Consider the following 20410-nt stretch of genomic DNA (forward strand, 5'->3'; position numbering starts at 1 on the left):
TTACTTGACGCTAATAGGATCAAAACCCATACACTACGATATAAATTGACGTTAATAGCAACATAGTATAGTACAACGTTATAACTATAATCCAATTAAATTATGATACCATATTAAAATCAAATCAAAGTATAATGCTCTAATTAAATTAAAAGAATCAAACTTGAATGCTATAATTAAACTTCAAATCAAAGTAGATTGTTATAATCAAATAATAACCTATCTTTTATAAAACTCTATTTTTATAAACTTTACATTAAATTTTATAAAACTCTTATATTAATTATGTAAAAGATTCTTGTGTTAGTGGGAAATTATGAAGACCACCAAAAGCAAAAAGATTATTGTCATGGTCTCCCACTCACACCTCTCATCCACTTTCCTTTCCTTTTTCTCCCAACACATTATTCTCTTCACCACTTAAACATTCTCTATTCTTTCTCTCACTCTCAATCTCGAAATTCATCCAAGAAATACTCATATTCCAGCCAAGAACAATCTATTATACTCCAATCTTCATCCCTCTTGAAGCATTCAACAAGGTATGTTGTTAAAAGTTTCAAATTCATACAAGAAACAAATTAAATCCACCAAACTATCTAAAACTCATTTTATGCATAAACCTGATTTTTCTCATAATCCCATCAATAAAATAAGAAGTTCTGGAAATTTTCAGAAAATAACTTATTTTTATTGAATTACTATAATTATTGCAATAAAGTAGGACAATAATTCACATAAAATACTTTTTGCATTCAATAAATTCTGAGAAAATTCTAGGATGACCTATATATTGATTAAACATAATTTATGAAGTTTCATGCATTTATATTACTGTTTACTATTATTTATGATTTTATTGATTAATTAATAATGAAATATATAAAAAATACTTCCCATAGTCACAAATATCCGAAACTTATACAATGGGCTCTATATCATGTTATAAAACTATGGTTAATTTTACAGAATTTTTGGGAATCATTTATTATTTTTCCCGGATTTTGTTGTTGTTTAATCATTAAAGTATTAAATAAGTACTAAAACAGTTCAGAAAAATATAAAATTTTTACAGTAATTAATATTATATGAAATAATGATTTCCTAATAATTTCATAATTTTTCAATACTGTTTACTATTTAAAACCATTTTCCTAAGTATTTAAGCATGTAAAAAATGCATTTTAATGATTATTTCATATAAATAATTGTTAAAATCTGTAAATAATTATAATTGGGCAAGTTATTATTTTAATAAGAAATTATTAAAATCTGGCCTAAATTGAAAATAAAAATTAATTATGCAAAGTAATTAATTCAATTTAAAATTCATTTAACAAATGAATACCTTAATATTCTAATCAAAATGAGTTATTGTTAATTCATCTAATATAAGAATATGTGTCTAATTATTTGTATTAATACTCCATTCTCGTTTAGCAGTTCCTAAACCAAAACTATTAATTATATTAGGTTGTACGCCATTCTGACCCGAACCGTGTATCGTACGACACACGCATTTCGTTTTGGGACTAATGTGAGTAATCTACCCCATATTTTATAATTTTCAATACTTTTGGGGTGTATCATGTGGTTCTAATATGTTCCAACTTCATTTTATTGTTTTATCACAATTGAGACATTGTTGGGACATTTATACGTGAGTCATTAATTGTATAACTATAGTTTGTTTACGCTACATGTACTTGTAGTGCATTACCATTTTTAGTCTAATCTCCATGACTATGCCCATATTCTCGAGGTACGTTATGGACAATAATAGCGCTATTGGGTTGACCACCCCGTCTTGGGACGCTAAGGTGATTGATCGCACGTGGTTGAGTGTGTTTGATGATTAGATGCTCCATCCTATATATATATATATATATATATATATATATATATATATATACACATATGTATATATAGGGTGAGGACTTATTGTTGTTGTTATCATTTGTTAATCAATTTTTGATTTATAAACCGTTATCTCAAATACAATTGTTTGCCGACTTCAAAAGAAAACAAATTTCAAATTATAAATGTTTCAACTTCACAATTTTCTCTACTAAAATTAGATTACTCACCAACTCTCGTAGTTGACCTGTTTTTACCCATGATGCAGATTTGAAGAATGAAGTTAATGAAAAATAGGTTGTGCCTTAGAAATGCACAAGACTATTTAAATTTGATGTAATAAATGTTGTTCGTATTTGGATTTGTATTTGTATGTTGTGGATCTTGTTTGCATACTTAGTACTTAATTGAATCTAATCATATTATAACATAGTTGTCATGAGACTTTGAACAATATATCACGCCTTGATCGATTCCGACAAGGATCGGGGTGTGACACTTCTCCAGTTTTAACAAAGCCTTGTGGTTGCTCTATAAACAATGTTTCTTTCAACTCCCCATGTAAGAAAGCACACTTTACATCAAGTTGGTTTATCTTCCACCCTTTTTGAGCAGCCCATGCAATAATGCTTCGAACTGTATCCCATCTTGCCACTGGTGCATAAACTTCGTTGTATTCTATGCCTTTTTTTGGGAATATCCCTTCACAACCAACTGAGCCTTATATATATCCACTTTCCCTTTCTCATTTAACTTTGTTTTAAATAACCATTTAACCCCAATCGGTTTTATTCCTTCTAGCCTATCCACCAATTCCCAAGTTTAATTTTTTCTTTATAGACTCCATTTCTTGTTCCATCGCCTGAATCCACTTAGGTTCTTTGATTGCTTCTTCATAACTTGTGGGGTCCTCAAATGAACTATACATAGCAAAGTCAACATCATCGTAACTGTACATAACAAAGTCAACCTCATCATCTGACAATCCTTCCCTACTCTCATAGTCTCTCATCCAAATAGGGGCATTAGTTGTCCTTTTTGATATGTTCCTTCTAGGCCTTACAAAAATTTTTCCTTCATTTTGGTCCCTAGGCTCCACGACAAAAGGAGGTGTGACTGACTGAGGGGTATTTTCCCCCCTACTTCATCTGTATTATCTGCAGTCCTAGAGGGACTTTGATTCACATTAGTATCCAATGTAGGACCCATCACATCAGATTGTAACTCATCAAGATTTTCTTCCTGATTTTCTTCTGCCATAAAGTTCAAAGATGGAATGATGATAATTCTTCAATAGTGGTTATAAGTTGGGTATTATTGAAATTGAATGTCTCAGTTATAAGTGTATTATGTCCCGACTTTATTGTAACATGTGAGCAATTCATAAATAGAAATCTACTATAATAAGTAAACAATTGCATAACAATTTATGAATTTAATAGCAATACCCAATGAAATAAAATGCACGCCAAAATCTGGCTGGTGGATGCTCAGTGGTGGCACGCACATACAAAATCTGGCTGGTGGATGCTCGGGCCTGCTCACCGAGGCGTGTGATCTGGTGGATCATGACAGGGAGAGCCCTGTCTGCTGGACCTCCGTGGCTGAGGTCGTAGAAGCCTCGCTCCATGCCATAAGGGGAGTGTTGGCCCTACTGTCGGCTCCACCTCTGTAAATCATCTGCCCAACGGGGTGTGGGCCCCTGGAAACCCTGTCTGTGCGCGGGAACACAAACGTCATATGGTGGGCTATAGACCTCAGACTCTGCGTCGGAGTCCCCCTCTAACTCTTCCTCATTTTCTTCCTCCTTCGGATCCTCTTCGGGGTCTTCCTCAACCATCTCCTCAGGATCCTCTTCGGGTTCCTCCTCGATCCAGCCGCCATTTCCCTGGTAGGGGAAATAGGGTTCTCTCGGCAAATGAAAACCTACCATGTCGACTGTGCAAGGAACAAGGTATAAGTGACACAGAAAGAGTCTAGGTGTGTGGTTCTATAGTATTATCAAATACTCCTATAGTATTTTAACTTTATGTTTTGTTCTTAGAGTTCCTTTGTATGGGGTGTTGGTAAGTTTTAGAATCGTTATCCACCACGACTCTTCCCAAACACATGTTAGTCATATCTCGCATAAATATATTTGATCAGACTATATTTATCCCAGATACGATTACATAACTATCTAGGCTTAGTCGTAGTGTCCAACTTATCTTAATACTTTTATATGGTTCTTGTTATGACAGCTCTAGTATATAGGTATGTACTTATACTTTACTAAAATATCATTATATTTTAAAAGTATACTTTTTAGTCAGAGTGTTTTAGCCCCATTGTATTTATAGTTGTATATCTTACATGGTTTGATATACTTAACAATGCTCTGATACCAATCTGTCACACCCCCAAACCAGAATGGCGGAAACTTCTGAGGTTGGATGACTTCATGTACAGTATCATAACAAATGAATAATAGTGATCAAAGCCATACAACTATCATAATTTATAATTAAGAGATTACATTGTATCCAAACTTTGTTTGTTTCAAATACCAAATACATATGACAAAAGTAATTAACATGATGCTGTGACGCCCCATCCTCAAAACCTTTTGATTACCTGCTTACTGATTTCCTTAGAATACAAGTAGTTTTGAAAAAGTGTCAACAATTAAGTTGGTGTGTTCATAAGAGTTTTGTATGAGAAAAATCTGTAACTTTTCCTTGTAAAATGATAGAGTGCGCTTTCAGAAAATCCAATATTTTCTTTAAAAATGAACTGTAGGTCTTAACCCTAAGACCAAAAATGTAAGTAGCATTGTACTGGAAAATAGTATCACGTAGTTTTATTATTGTATAAAACCATTTGAATGTATGTTAGCCCTGTAAACCAAATATGTTGTTAATACCCCATGTGAGTTATTATAACCGTGCTAAAAGACATAGATGGCCTGTTACGACGTTCTTCAAGCGTCGGAATGTTATGACATTTGTCACCCCAGACCTGTTGGTCTAACTGTAGCTAACAGTTTAGATGCGGGATTGTCAGTCCCGTATAGATCTATACACAAGTATCACGCTCTCTTACGAGAGATTCTTGTTATAATACAAGACTTTTGTAGGTACTCTGGTAGGTACGTGAAGACGACGGCTCACAAAATTGTATTAAAGGTTTACGTATAGTGTAATGAAAACCCTTTCGTAAGTGGAAAATATTACATTTTCATAGTAATTTCATAGTGTAAAATAATTATACCTTTAAATAATTATTTGTTCGCCCCAAAAATGGTAAAATAGTGTTATGACGCATAAACTATACCTATTATAGTTTAATGTAAGTATTTTGTTGTGTCCATATATATATATATATATATATATATATATATATATATATATATATATGGTGGTTGTCGAGGCCAACAAAATAAATACCCTAAATATTATACACTAAAATAGTGTATAGTGGTAAAGGGATCGTATCCACGAAGATTGGTTCAATTTGTTACTTCTATGATAATCTTGGTGTACAAACACTTGTAAAACTAAAATAAAATAAAATTGGGGGATTTTGATCTTTTTAAGATGTTTAAAATAAAACTAGAATTACACTAACATTTAAAAACACAATTCAACAAAAGAAAAGTTTGATGTAAAATCAATAAGAGAAAGATGGTTGACTTTGGACTTTCATTACTTGAACATTTGGTTAAATAATCATGAGAATACCAAGGTGCAATACTTGTGTATATAATCTAACCTGGCTATAGCAATTTATAAGCATAACTTGCCTCAACTCTTCTTTTGTATTAAAATGACTAGAGAAGCTCATATCACATTTCCTAAATCAAAGTCACAAAACTAATGAAGCATGTAATTTTGTGAAAATCAATTAGCATTAGGTTTTAAGAGTCACCAAATCCAAAGAGTAACCTATTGCTTTCATTACCACTATGGAGAAAATATTTTCTTAGTCTAAATGAAATGAAAACAAACATTTAAACTAATTGTTGCTTGTTAAATTGAAGACCCATTACTTAGCCAAGAATTTAACCAACAAAAATAACATTCACATATCAATATTCATGACTAGAGATATATAAACATGAAGGAAGTTTTCATACAAAATATAATCATAGATATTCAACACAAGTTCATGGAGTTCTTCAAAATAACCAAAACATTCAAGCAATTACATCCAAGTCAACCAAATATGAGTCTAGCCAAGCATGACCAAAATGAAAGAAATGCAAAGTAGATTAGTGATACCAAACATTGTTCAAGATGTAAGTTGGAAGAAAAATTGCTCCAAGCTTCTAAATCTTCCAATCTTCTAGAGAGCAAAAGTAGAGTTGTTCTTCAAAGTCTTCATAATGAATTCCCCCTCAAATCTCCAGTAAAAAGGGCTCATTTTCGGATTCAAAAGCTCCCAAAAAGCCATCCACCAACCTTCCCAAAATAGAGTCAAAAAGTCAAAACTCGGATTCTTCACAGTGCGATCCACGCAGACCATTTTTAAATCCACGCGGACCGCGTGGATTCTGGGCCATTTGGCCCATTTAATTGGCCTTCTAGTTTTGCTCATTTATTTCTTGGTCCAACCCACAAGTAAAGGTTCTTGATAGCCCAATTGTGTCTTCTTGACTCTCCCATGATGGGCCATTGCTTCCTTGATCTTCTATAACTCAAAATTCTCTTCACATCATCATCATTCTTCATCTAAAATTAAGCCCAACTTGCTCATTTAATTATGTTGACAACAAGCCCAATCGCACCACTTCAAGTCCACAAGCAAAATGCAAGTTTCTAAAGGTATTATATTCCCTCCATTCCTTCATGTTGAATAGTCTTCGATAAATTCTGCAATTAAGCTCAAAATACTAGAAAGTACCCGATAAAGATGAAAAATAACAAAAGGAGAAAATATGCATAGATATTAACTAAAATGCGAATGAAATGTGCTAAAATAAACTATAAAAAGAAGTAAATAAAATAAAGCTATCAATATATAAAAGATAGCATGTTTAGATGTTTTAAAAGTTTATATCATATAATTTACATCCTACACAAGTATAAGAAATTTTGGTATGATAAAACCAAGTTTCCTAGTTTTTGGTTTTTCTAACGACATTAACCGGTAAATAGTGAAATATAACTTAGTAAAACTTATTTTCACCTTTTTGAGATATTTAAGTAGAGTTAACTTTATATGTTTGAAACAACATATTTTTAGTCAAAACCCACAAAAATGGTGCCATAACTTAGTTATGACCATTTTTGTTAGAAAACCCATTTTTACAAATGATAGATTTTTAAGTTTTCTTTTTGTAAAACTAAATCTTTGACATTTTTGGCTAGTTTCAAAACATATGTCCCAAATGACATATTTTGGTTTAAATCTCACAAAAATGGTGGAATAACTAGGTTATAACCACTTTTGCTAGAAAAGCCATATTTTGTTTACAAAAACCCTTGTTTTTATAGTTTGTGTTTATAACATTTCCTTAAGAACATATAACATGTTTATACTTGTTTTTCATAGTTTTGAACTTCAAACTAACATAACACATATAAATGTTCAAATAACTAGTAGTATCCATTATTTCATGCAAATAATACTTTATATACAACATAGAGATAAAACATGCATAACATCTTGTATTATTATATAAGTTTACTTGTATTCCCCCCTTAAAACATGAAAATCTTGAAAATATGGGGTATGAACTCACCTTGAGTGGATTTCTTAGTGGATAAAGAGATGAAGATGAAGATCTTTAAGCTTAAAACGCTTGAAGGTGGTTGAAGAACACTTGAAGATGGTATTATCCTATGGATTTTAACACATATTAATGTGTGTAAATGAGATGAAACTAGTATGAAAGTGTGTAGAAACACTAGATAATGAAGAAAACACTTACCAAAATGTCAAGAACCACTTGGAATAATTAGCCTAAGAAAGAGGAGCTTTGTTCTTGAGAGAAAATGGAGTAAGTTGAAGAAAATGATGAAGATGATGAGAGAGGGAAGGCCTCCCGACCCTAAGTAAGAAGGGAGGAGGGGGTGTAGGGTGGGGTGAGGTGATGGTTGCTTGGTTGTATGATGGGTAATGTGTTTTGTGGGAAGTTGAAGAAGACATGACCAATGTTGGGGCTTTCCATGCACCAAGGTCAACCCTCCTAATCTTTATAAAACCCTGAGTGTTTTTATAAAAAAATGGGTGTTTTATAAAAAAAAGATGGTAAAACTAATGTATAATTACCTAATTTGAATTATAAAAATTCAAATCATTATAAAGGAATCATTATCAATAAAGATAATAGCACAATGTGTTGAAAATATTATTTATACCAAAATAATATATGTTGGAATTATCGAAATTGACGTTGTTAATCCAAAATAGGATTTTTATTCAATAATTGGCGAAAAGAGAGGTATTTCGTATTAATACTTGTAAGTTGTACATTAGGAAACATCAAGATTCACCTAAAATTCTAATACGGGTCGAGTTGACTTTTGTTGACTTGTTGACTTTTGTTGGATCCAAAATTGACAGTTGTTACAACCACCACCGCCCGCTGACCCATCAACTGACGAGGACCAAATTATTAGTGACTTGCAGAACGAGGTCGGTCAATTGAAAAATGAGGTCCGTGAATGTCGCGAGAAGTTGCGGTCTCAGGAGGAGCGTTTAGCAGAGCAAGAGGCTACTTTATTCATGGTTCTAAAAATTATCAATAAGACTCCCGGAGAAGATGCTGGTACCTCGAAGGGGATGGAGGTACATTTTTAATTATTTCATCAAGTATGGTCGTTATGTGCTCTTTCAAAAAAAAAAGTTTGGTCGTTATGTTTTTGCATCGTTTACAAGTATATATTATTGAACCGTACATAGATACTACAATGACAATGAGTTATGGGAGCATGATTATGTCTTAAGCGGCCCCGAAAAGCCGCTGAATGTCGGCCTTGAGCAGCCATCTCCGGTTATTCAGTCGTCGAATATAAAAGAGATTTCGCGGGACGAATACAAAACATCGGCGCAAGCACGGCTTAGGCGTTCTAAATGCCAAAAAGTTATGTCGATATGGTATAAGTCGTCATGAATACAAATGACGAGGAAATGTGTTACACCGCAACAACCAGCATTGTTGGACAATCTTGTAGATCCTACCGTACACAATGTGTATAAAGAACGGGATGGTTCGTTGTTGTGTACTCACAATTATTTGACCGGTTTTACTACGCTTGAGTTTTGGACACGGTTATATGCGGATAGTCATGGAGGATGGTTGTCATGTGATGTATACTACGCTTCTAATAATAATACTTACTTTACTGCAAAAAAAATTAGTTGGCAACACATCATGATGTGTATCTCATTGCTTCTAGAGCGTAAAGAGGATGATGCTCGGTGGATGGTGGTGTCATCAACTTTCAACACTGATACATATGACTGGAGTGACATGGCTGGAAAATCCGTTTACCCAGCTTGGGCAGAGTGTGATACGGTATAATTTTGTTTGGATTACATTACCTGAGTATTTATATACTAATTAATTATTTCTAACCTTTTTTGTAGTTTTACATCCCAATCAATATACCACAAGCTCATTGATTTTTGGGTTCTTTGGATTTGAAGACATTCAAAATGACTATATACGATTGTCATTGGAAGGGCGGCTACTGTTCGGAAAATGAGGATTGGTTTATAGGTATGACAACCCGCATCCACAAGCTACTAGTGGGAGTCAACTATGACCGTGGAAAAGGCCTCAGACGTACCACAACAGATTGACAATATAGGGGATTGTGGGGTGTTTTTGTGTTGGTTACTGGAGGCGTTGATCACCAAGAAATCGATTTCTGTAGAGGGTAAAACCGGTCTATGGGTTTTGGGTTATCGAAAAAGCCTAACGGAAATTTTTTGGGGTATAAAAACAAAGATAATTTAAACATCGTATTTGTAATACCACCTACAGACACATCCTTTATTTAGTTTATGTATTTATTAGTTATTTGTTGATTTTAATTGCATTTTATATTTGATAAAACCAAAATGTATATATTTTATGAAAGCAAAACTTAAACATTTTATAAAAGCAAAACTTATACATTATATAAAACCAAAACTTACGCTAAAAGAAAAACCACATGTTATACGTAAAATTTAAATAAAAAAAAAACCCTTAGGAAACTGTATTCCAGAACCGTACTCCGGAATTCCGGAGAGCTCTCCGGAACAAAGGTGTTCCGAAGAATGTGGTTATTTTTAGAAAAAAAAATAAAAATTAGTCATTTATATCAAAAATGTCATTTATAAGGGTTAGATTACTCAATTTTCTTTTATTTTAATATTAAGAAAAAAAAAAGTTCATGTGAGGCTTTTTTTAGGACCAGTGCTGCTAAATGACAAATAAAAATCTCATGGCCGATAAACATCAAATGGAGAAAACTTGACTGGTTTTGGAGAAACCGTCTAACTAAAAGTCAAAAAAAAAATTAATATCTAAAATTATATTAAGACTAGAGGGAGCGGTAACACTCTTAGCACCTTGACACATCACTTTTTTTGAATGTCATGTCATTTTTTTGTCTATCACCTCGCTAACCCCTAATTCTTAACAATTCATAGGGAGTGATAACACTCCTAACACTCATTTTTTTTTTTCAAATTTAATTAAGTTATATCTTTTTAATACACAAACATTTAATATTACATAAATTCTATTTTTTTTTAAAGAAACACTTAATATTTTATGTGTGTGAAATGTTGAGAGTAATTTAATTTATAGTGGTTGATACAAAATTTGAAATTTTAATTTTTGTAGGGTAAGTTTCGGATGTTTTTAACAAAAAAAAAAAAGGAAGGGATTTTTTTTTTTTTGGAATTTGGTCAAATGTGAAGTAATGAATCCGGTCAATGCTCAATCCACCAATCACAACAAAGCCAACTCTCTCTCTCTCTCTCTCTCTCTCTCTCTCTCTCTCTCTCTCTCTCTCTCTCTCTCGTTGAGCCTCTAGCGAGTCGACCATAGCGAGCCCCCTAGCGAGAGCCAGGGGCGGTCAGCGAGCCTAGCGACCCCCGTAGCACCTCCACTCCACCTATCCTAAAAACTAAGCACATTCATGTCGACATTGACCTAAAAGGCTAAAACTCACATCGGCACTTTTTGAAGAGTTTGTAGACCTTCAGCTAATTATACGAACCTTTAACGAGACATCCAAATTATTTGAAAATATTATATATTTCAATATGCATTTCAACAAAAAATAAGATATTAAATAGTACAATTAAACCCATCATATAGAAGTTTTCAATGCATATTAGTAACAAATATATGAAAATATAGACATACTCATAAACCAATATAAATGCAGATTGTAGATCATAACATATTAATGTAAGAAAAGCATAAACATGCGACTGACTGAATACTCGGAACTTTAAAAAAGTTTGATATAGAAATTAAAAACAAAATACAAGTTGTACAGTTTTTGTTATGAAACATGAATATATACAATTCTCTTCCCCATTTTTAGCTTAAAAGAAAAGTTTTTTCTTCATTCAGAGGCGTGTTCAGATCTGACTTTTTCATAAAGACGATAAATTAAGGTGGATCTTGACATCTGAATCTCCCTCCCCAAAACAGAAATCACATCCTTCACAGAGATGGTTCGTGGTACGCTACTACCATTCTGACCCAACTCTTGATTCCTCATTGATTTCCTTACTGGACCTGTTACACAAGAAATAGCAACGCACTTTCATTTTTCCCAAAATCTACCCAATTATTGCAACCTCATTCAAATACAAAAGCAATTTTCACTTTCCCAGTATGATGTCCGAATAAGAACTTTTTTTTTTTGAAAGTATTAACCTCATAAAATGTGTTTTTAATCAAATTTAATTCTCTAAGTAGAAGATTGGTCCATGTTATCTATCAAGTTTCAACCCGCTTCTCATTTATCTTTCTGACTTATTCCAATATAAATACACTTGCAAGTGTTTGATTCTTTCTTTTTTCTTCTCTCGTTTCAGAGTGTAGAAAAGTGTTAGTCAAAACTTTAGAGAGTGAACAAATCAAAGAAAACTTATGCTATTTCTAGCATTTAACCCAAAAAGAAACAGAACACTAACCAGGAGTAGCAGTAGCAGTGGTAACACCAGAGCTCCTCTCAGTATCCGTATTATCTTTAGAATTTGACACAGGCTTGGGACCAACATCTACACTTGGCTGAGAAGATGATGCCACGTCAGCACCGCCGCCTTCACGTTTCTGGCGGGCCTGCTCAGCCATTAGTTGCCATTTTGACAGCATGTCATCTCCGCCAACAGCCGCCCGTGCTGCCACATTGGCAGCCGTGGTTCGCATCTTATCATCTTCCTCTTTGTTTGCCTGAAACATTTTTTTTTAATATTACAAAAAAAAAACATGAAAATGTTTAAAATCAAAAATACCTTAGATTTTCCACGACCATCTTCACCATCAATTCCACCACCATCAGGCTGCATTAATGTCATAAAAAAGGTAATAAAACTATTCAACACAACTGTTTTAGAAAAGTAGCATAAAAGGGTAGTAACCAACTATTTGTTTTTGTTCACAAAATAAAATAGAATAAACTTTTTACAGTTGGTTGCTATAAATGATTAAAGGTGAGACTTGCCTCATCTGCTCTTTGGAGTTTTTCTGCATCAGCTTGCTTTTTTTCTAATTCTTCTCGGACTTTTTGATTCATGGACATGATTTGTTGTCTCACATCTGAGGTTACAACTGTCCGATGTCTTGGCTTCTCAATATCCACCCTCTGGAATTTAATCATTCACATTTTTAATAACTTCTACTACCTCCGTCCCAAAAAAGAGACTTTTTAAGCTCAAATACTTATTATTTTGTACAAAAAATTGAGTAACAATGTATAAATTAATACAACAGGGTATTTCTGAAAGAAAAAACGATTCAAAGTTAAATTAGGAAATCTGTCATGTGTTTGGTTGGTAGAAATTGAAACGGAGTTAAACAATAAAAACTAAATAATATTTAAATTTATATATATACACAAAATACTAACCTGTTTTGAAAGTCTGATGAGGTTGCTAATCAATCCACGCATTCTTTCCTCTACACACTAGATAACGAGTTGCATAATAAGTTATATGCAAAAAAAAAAATAGCAATTTACTTTCATTTCTTTGTTTAATATAGCATTCCACTTCCATTTTCTCCTGTTACAGCATTGCACTTTGAAAAACCTACCAATTATAGCAATGTCATCCATTTTACAAAACAATTTTCATAGCCATAATTGGTAGATTTTTAAACTACAATGTCTTGATAAGAAAAAAAGATTGTAAGTACAATGTCATACTTGGGTAGATTTTTTAGGGTACACAACACCTTAATAAGAAAAAAATGGAAGTACAATGTTATGAATGTGGGATGCAATAATAAACATATAAATAAATGCATGTTGCTATTATTTGCATTTATCCCATTTCATAAATATTATTTATATATACTAATTAGAAAGTGGAAATGAATAGTAAAGAGTTTGGGTTTCATAATATGGCCACAATAGTTTTTTATATTGGCAGTTTCAGTCCCTAGACTTTTTTGGGTTTTAAAGTTTGGCCACAAGACTTTCGTATATTAGCAGGTTTGGTGTCTATACTTTCATATACTGCCATGTTTCGCCCCGAGACTTTTTATGTTTCACACTTTATATTGGCAGTTTTAGTCCCTACCCTTTTTGGGTTTCAAACTTTGGCCACAAGTCTTTCGTATATTTGCATAATTGCTCCCTAAACTTTTGTGGTTACGCAAGTTCGGTCACCCCCCCCCCCCCTCTCATGAAGCTACCTTACTAGTTATAACTTAAGATAAAGTGAAGCTCACCAGTGACAAGCACCTCTCCACATCATTGCTTCTGTTCTTTACACCACATTTTGCCACTGTAAAAAAACGTTTAAAGAAACCCTTAAACTGTAAGCTACATCCATTCAGGTTATATGTAAATAGATTGCTTTATATAAACAAAAAGTAAAAATCTTAACTGATTTCTGCTAATTTCTTCTGGAGTGGAATTTTCTGCAAAATCAACCTTTCTTCTTCTTCTTGAACGACCTTTCGTGAAGCTTCTGAGACTCTACTGTCTTCTTTGGAGCCAGAAAATAGCTGTTCTTCCTCTTCCTGATAAACCAGAGCATCACAAAACAGTGAACTGAGCTAACTTATTGCTTTTCTTGAAGGGATAAATCATAAATAAAAAGAAATACCAATGTTCTAATAAGAAAAAATTGAAAGTACAAAGTTAATTACTAGATTTTTCAGACTGCAGTGTCATAATAAGAAAAAATAAAAATAAAAGCACAATGTTAAATGAAAGTATATTGCTTTTTCAAGCATTTATCACTTTGATGAAACATAATGTGATTCATCATCCTTTATACGGAAGAAAACAAAACATACCCTGAGATTGACTCCACTGACAGCAGTGACATCATTAAGTTGCTCAATACTTTGGTCCGAAAATGCTCCCGACACTTTTTGCTTCTTACTGGAAAAAATAAAAATAAAAATACATAAAAGGGTAAGAGCAAGATTAAAATTATGGTTTGAATGTTTAGACTACAAAAGAAACCTTATTGTAGAAACAGGTGCTTCCAATGGCTTTTTCTGGCCAACAGATGGCTTTTTAGGGGGAGTCTTTGCATTACTTCCAGCAGCTGCTAATGAAGGATTTCCAGCAGACTGCATCCAAGAGCTTAACAATCAACAATTTGTTTTGATCCGCTACTCATAAAATGAAGAGATAAAAAAGAAGGGCTAAATTCAAGAAATAGCAATAGCAGCATCATACTTTCATTTTTTTCTATCCAACAAAAATTCTTATCAAGTCACTGTACTTTGAGAAATTAACGATTTATAACATTCTACTTTTAAAAGTTTCTCTTATTAACATTATATTTTAAAAACTCTACCTACTTATAGCAATGAAAATTTCTTAGTATTTCAATAAACAAATCAACTGAAGTATGTTGCTATTTCTTACATTCCATTATCATGTTCAGCTGCATATAAGATTGGAAATAGTCGCTCACACATATTCAATTTGCATAAATAGGAATCTGGATTGAATTAAACTGGTAAATCAAGTTTTTGGTATTCCAAAAAAAAAAAAAAAAAAAAAAAAAGTGATATTATTACCGCATTCTGGCGTTCAAGCTGTGCTGTGATGGACATAGGCTCAGGCTTATTCATAGGAGTTGAGAAACCAGGCCTTGAAGAAGCCATCATCTCAAAACTGTCATCCTTTAAAGACCCTGCAATTCCACCACCTTGTTCAATCTGACCCTGAGAAAATGAAGATTGCCCTTGTTGTGGTGGTTTATGTTGTTGTTGTTGATCACTAATCTGATCCACAGGTTCTGGTTTCACATAAGCCATTGTTGACAACATTTGTTCTTTATGCATTGATGATTGCCAGTGGCCTAAATGGGACAGATTTCCTCCATGCATTCTCTTCATGTCATTATACGCATTTTGACTCATTGGATTCCCAATTCCTCCTACCTGATTATGAACTACTGGACCTTGCCTCATTTGTAAATCATGGGTTTGTGGTTTAAAAGATTGTGAGGTCATATTCATATTTGGACTAGACCCTGGGTGAAAGTTTCCACTAGGGTTTCCATAATTTGGAAAAGGAGGTTGAGGAAACTGCATATGTTGTTGTTGTTTGACAAGTCCTTGTACTGGAAATGGTTGCTGCTGCTCCCTATCTTGCTTACTAGCATTATGGATAGATGCATCTGATTGGTGTTCCAACAATCTTGACTTTTGAGCATTGTTATCCATTGGTAGACTGCTTGATTCAGCTGATTGATGAATAGATGAAGGTGGAACATATGGAGATGGCTTTTGAATATTATGTTTACCAGAAACCTGAAAAGTGGAATACATTTTGTGAAGTTGGTTAAAGGGTGTATGAATATGAAGAAAGTGTTTTCAAGAAAAAGTTTTGCATAATGAAACACATAAAAACAGATGATGAAAGTGTTTTCAACCTGCCCTTGCCCTTGTTGCAACTTATAGACAGCCATCTTAAGCATATGATCACCTACAAGACTACGCATGTGCCTGACGAATTCTTCTTTGTTAATGTTATTGTTCTGGAAGAAAGTAAAAACATTACAATTCAGCTTATAGAATGTTAGAAACAATAACAAAAGAAAAAGAAAATAGCACAAAATCATACCCTTAATCGAACATATAGACCTTGGAGTTGCATAGCCCTGTCTTTATCAAGTTGTGGTTCTATAACAGGAAGCAATAGAGCAAAAGGCACCTGCTTTCCAGATGGCCGATTCATTGCATTAGCTGCTTGACCAGTTGCAGCCATTGCTTGCTGTTGTTGCTGATTTCCAATTCTATGCATCCTTTGCAATTGGGATTCATTTTCTGGGTTCCTTGCTATATTTGGCTCTTGAGAATTGACAGGATTCTTTTCAGTATTCTGTGCATTCATGGTTTGAGACATATGAACATTATGTTGATCATCTTGAGGTCTGCTAGGTTCTGATTGGCTAAGATTCATTTCTCTTGAGGTATCATTTGGTGGATGTTGGGTTTCAGAACCAGAACCAGATCCATGTCGATTTGCTTCCATGGCAGATGATTGCTGTTCATGTATCTGTGGCTTAACTTCCTCTTCGTTAGAGTAATTGGTGTTTCCTTCACGGTTGGCAGATTGCCACTGTTGAAACAACTGGCTTGGAGTATGATTCGTTCCTTGAGATAAAGCTGCAATAGTGGTAGATACTTGAGTTTCACAGATAGCTGAATGTTGATGAATGTTGGTGGGAGTAAAAAGGGTATGGAAACATAAAGGAAGAAAAAAGCAATGAATTGGAAGGATTAAAATCAATCGACAGGTAACATCATATAAAACAACTTTGAAGGTAATGGAGGTCGGCCATGTCATTTACCGCTAAGAATCACTTGAATATACCAAATTTGAGACCTAATTTTAAGCAATTGTACGGATTCATATATTGGGGGGTTTTCATGCTCAATTTGAAGTTGAAAAGTAGCTCGTTTGACATACTAACTGAAAGTGTATCTCTGTCTAGATTTGAAGAAGAAAGAGTATAGAAAAACTAAGAACGGTTAGAGAATCGTGAAATACCTCCGCCTGCATCTGTAGTAGTGGGAGTCTGAGATGTTGAAGTATTGTCCCCTTCAATATCCCTGTTTAGGGCAGCAGTGAACGCCTCAACGTCTGCCCCTGAATGCATTGTTTCATCCTGAGAAAATAAAATTGCCATATACATAAACATATACAACAAAGATTTAGCACCATTTAGGATATAGGAATCAAAACAAACAGACGCAAAGAATGGTATATGCATATAACCTCGTCTTCTTCGAGGAACTTCATTATAGAAGGATCCATCAGATGAAAAATCAGGTATGTGTATAGAGGCGACGAGATGTGGACATGTGAGTTATGAAATTGTATGTGTATTCAGTTATGGAAAACTCCGGTGATGAACTTTGGCTCCGATCAGAACGAAACAGCACGAGAAATTGAAACAGATGAATTATATCTTCAATCTATATATAAGCCGAAACACGGGCTGGACTGCATTTCTAGGCCCATATCTACGACCTTCATTAGTAGTGCATAGTGGCTATTGAAAGCCCATTTTAAAGCCACATGGATTTTATCTTTCAACAATATTGTCAAAAAGGTTTAAAAAAAATGATTTACCCTCATTTTTATGTTTATTAATGTCCAAGATTTGAGAAGCTTTTGTCATATATATATATATATATATATATATATATATATATATATATATATATATATATATATATATATATATATATATATATGCATTTTATTAGGTTAACCCTTACATAGTGGTTACTAAGGCCACGTTAGAGTCGTATGTGATTGTTAAAACTCATTCATTCCTTTTAAAAAGGTTACCCTATTTTCTTTTCCTCAAACAATCTTCAAAGGGATTAATGATAACGTCTTCAAGAAAGTTGAGATCCAATGGAAGTTCACAATGGAAGAACAAGGGCTTAATCAGATGTTGGTGTGGTGATGTATGTCCAATTTGGATTTCAAGACATCAGACAACCCAGGAGGAAGATTTTTGGTTTGCCATAAATTCTAAGTAAAATGATGTAATTTCTCTTTACAAACCTTAATTTTGACATAATGATACCTTGTTTTGTAGGATCCTGAATCTTATTGCCGTTTTTTCAATTGGGTTGATCTCTTAAGTGTATTTGATGACGGAGAAGATAGGATAACTTCAAAGAAGCACCTAGTGAACCAAGAACAGAGATTGGTGATGGTGATGTTGCAGATTATTGTAGGTTATTAGTGGCTATTTTAATGATGGTCGTCGTGGTAGTTCTTAAGTTGTAATTTTTCTTTTTTTGCATTGTATAAATTGTGGATTAAAGTGTAATGGTAATGAGGATGTTTTGAAATGATACTTTTACTTTGATTTGGTAAAATGATACATTGTTATAATAGGTTTTTTAGGTAAATTGTGTCAACATCCTTTTGATATAATGATAATTACTTGTATCATCACTTATGTCAATATCTCTTTGATAAAATGGTAATGTACATTGCATAAATGGCAACATACACAAGGAAATAAAATTAATAATTTGTTGGAAATTGCAAAGTAAGTTGTTAGAAATGGTAATGAATTTAGTTTTAGAAGTAAAGTACGTTATTGGAAATGATAATGTTCTTAGCTTTGGTGGTAACGAAATATACTGGAAGTACATTGAACTAATGGTAATGTAATATGCAAATAAGGAAACTAACATTGATTATTTGTAGCCATTGGCAATGTAAGAGACACATAATGACATAACATTACAGGGGGGGCATTACATAAGGTTTAATATGACTAAATTGTAGCAACCATCCATTTATACAAAAAAGCATAAAAAATCTACAAAAAAGGCAACTCAAATGGTAACATAAAAGAACTGAGTGTATGCTATAATTAGTGGGTGTATGAAAAAAATGTACTGAAAAGTGTTTGCATCCCCACTACAACCCCTCCTTTTAGCTGCCCAATTACTTTAAATTTAATGGAGTGGTGGTTGTTGAACCACTACTATCTTTATAGAAAACAGAATTTTTCAAAATTTTCTTAATTATCCTCTCAGAAGGTTTCTTTTTCCTCTTGTTACGAACATCATGTTAGCCTTCATCATCAACCTCATTTCCATCATAAAAACTCTAAAACATCTATTACAACATTTGTGTAACGACTCGAATTTTCATCCATCATCGAGGTTAGTGTTTCGTTAAGCTTTATTCTTAAACTAACATTTTTCTTGTATTAAAGTTATCTTTGGAGGGCCAAAGTGTAATAAAATGAACCTTGATCATGTATGTGGGTCTAGAGGTCATTTCATGATATTTTGGGGGCCTAGATGGAAAGTTATTAAGTATATAACCTAGCCTAACCCTAAAATCTGTGAATCGCATTCCATTTGCAGCCAACAACCCAAAAATGGAGAGAGTTCTTAGGTTATTGTCATTCTTGGAGTTGTGGTTGATTGTAGTGAAGCATTACTCATTTTGGTGGATCCTTGGTGGTGTTTCATTGGATTGTTTCCCCTCTACCTTGCTCTTTGTGTCCTCACAAAATTCCAAAAGGTACATGGCTAATCCTTTGATTTATCTTCTATTATTATACTTCACACTCAAGAGATAGTCATGGATTGTGAAAAATTCATGGTGTAGAGTGTTATTCTGGTCTCCAAAGTGTTCCAACAATCATGGATACTTAATCATTGTTTTGAGGGGCTGAAATCTTCCCAAAAGGGATTTTGATCGAACCCAGATTGGGCTAGAAATGGCACAATGTCAAAATAAAGTTTTGTAATTGCCAACACTTTCACTGTGCAATAACCATGTGTCTGCAGCGTGACTACGTGAGTTCGTGTTAACCTAAGTCGCGATCTGTTGAACAGTCATAATGTGGCCCTTTCCTATCCGCGAAACGAATTTTGTTATGTGTAGACCATTTTCTGTTTTGAGGCTCATTTCTGATCGGGATCTTTTGTGTTCTTTTAGGGTGCTTAATTGCTTCATAGGGAGTGATTTCCTATATTCATTGCTTCCCAAAACTTAGACTTGAGGTGAGTCGATCTTTGTTGCAATTCTAGTACATTGTTCGGAAACATTTATATATTAGGATGAATCAATTAATTCTAGGTTGATATGTATATTGCCTGCCCCTATTTGTGTATGATATATGTGTTGAAAAAGTTAGTACCCTACTGTGAAGAAGTATCTAAGTTGTATTGCATGTTAGATACTTTGTATGATGAGTCGGTGTGAATTGTATTAATAGGTTAATGCTAGTGTGAGGGAGATGAATTGATTGTGTTGTGTGATGTTATACATGTTATGTTTTTTACAAAACAAGTTGACAATGATGCTAATAGAATACATGATAATGATGTGATATGCTTTAATATTAGGATGATGTATTATGCATATGTATG

At 33.5% G+C, this 20410-nt stretch overlaps 1 protein-coding gene across 1 annotated transcript; it reads right to left on the reverse strand.

Moving 5' to 3' along the window:
• Positions 1-11283: 11283 nt before the first annotated feature.
• Positions 11284-17447, reverse strand: TAF4 (TBP-associated factor 4). The gene is made up of 14 exons (XM_079045596.1): positions 17268-17447; positions 17040-17157; positions 16110-16654; positions 15919-16023; positions 15059-15796; positions 14493-14602; positions 14321-14408; positions 13906-14041; positions 13748-13803; positions 12924-12980; positions 12519-12659; positions 12310-12357; positions 11989-12247; positions 11284-11587 (listed from the first exon to the last, which is right to left on the reverse strand). The coding sequence occupies exons 1-14, from the start codon at positions 17304-17306 to the stop codon at positions 11412-11414; spliced, it is 2616 nt and encodes an 871-aa protein (XP_078901722.1). The 5' UTR covers positions 17307-17447; the 3' UTR covers positions 11284-11411.
• Positions 17448-20410: the final 2963 nt, after the last annotated feature.

Source organism: Lactuca virosa, chromosome 4, assembly GCF_052849685.1.
Source record: "Lactuca virosa cultivar CGN04683 chromosome 4, Lactuca_virosa_CGN04683_v6, whole genome shotgun sequence".
Classification (NCBI taxonomy): Eukaryota; Viridiplantae; Streptophyta; class Magnoliopsida; order Asterales; family Asteraceae; genus Lactuca; species Lactuca virosa.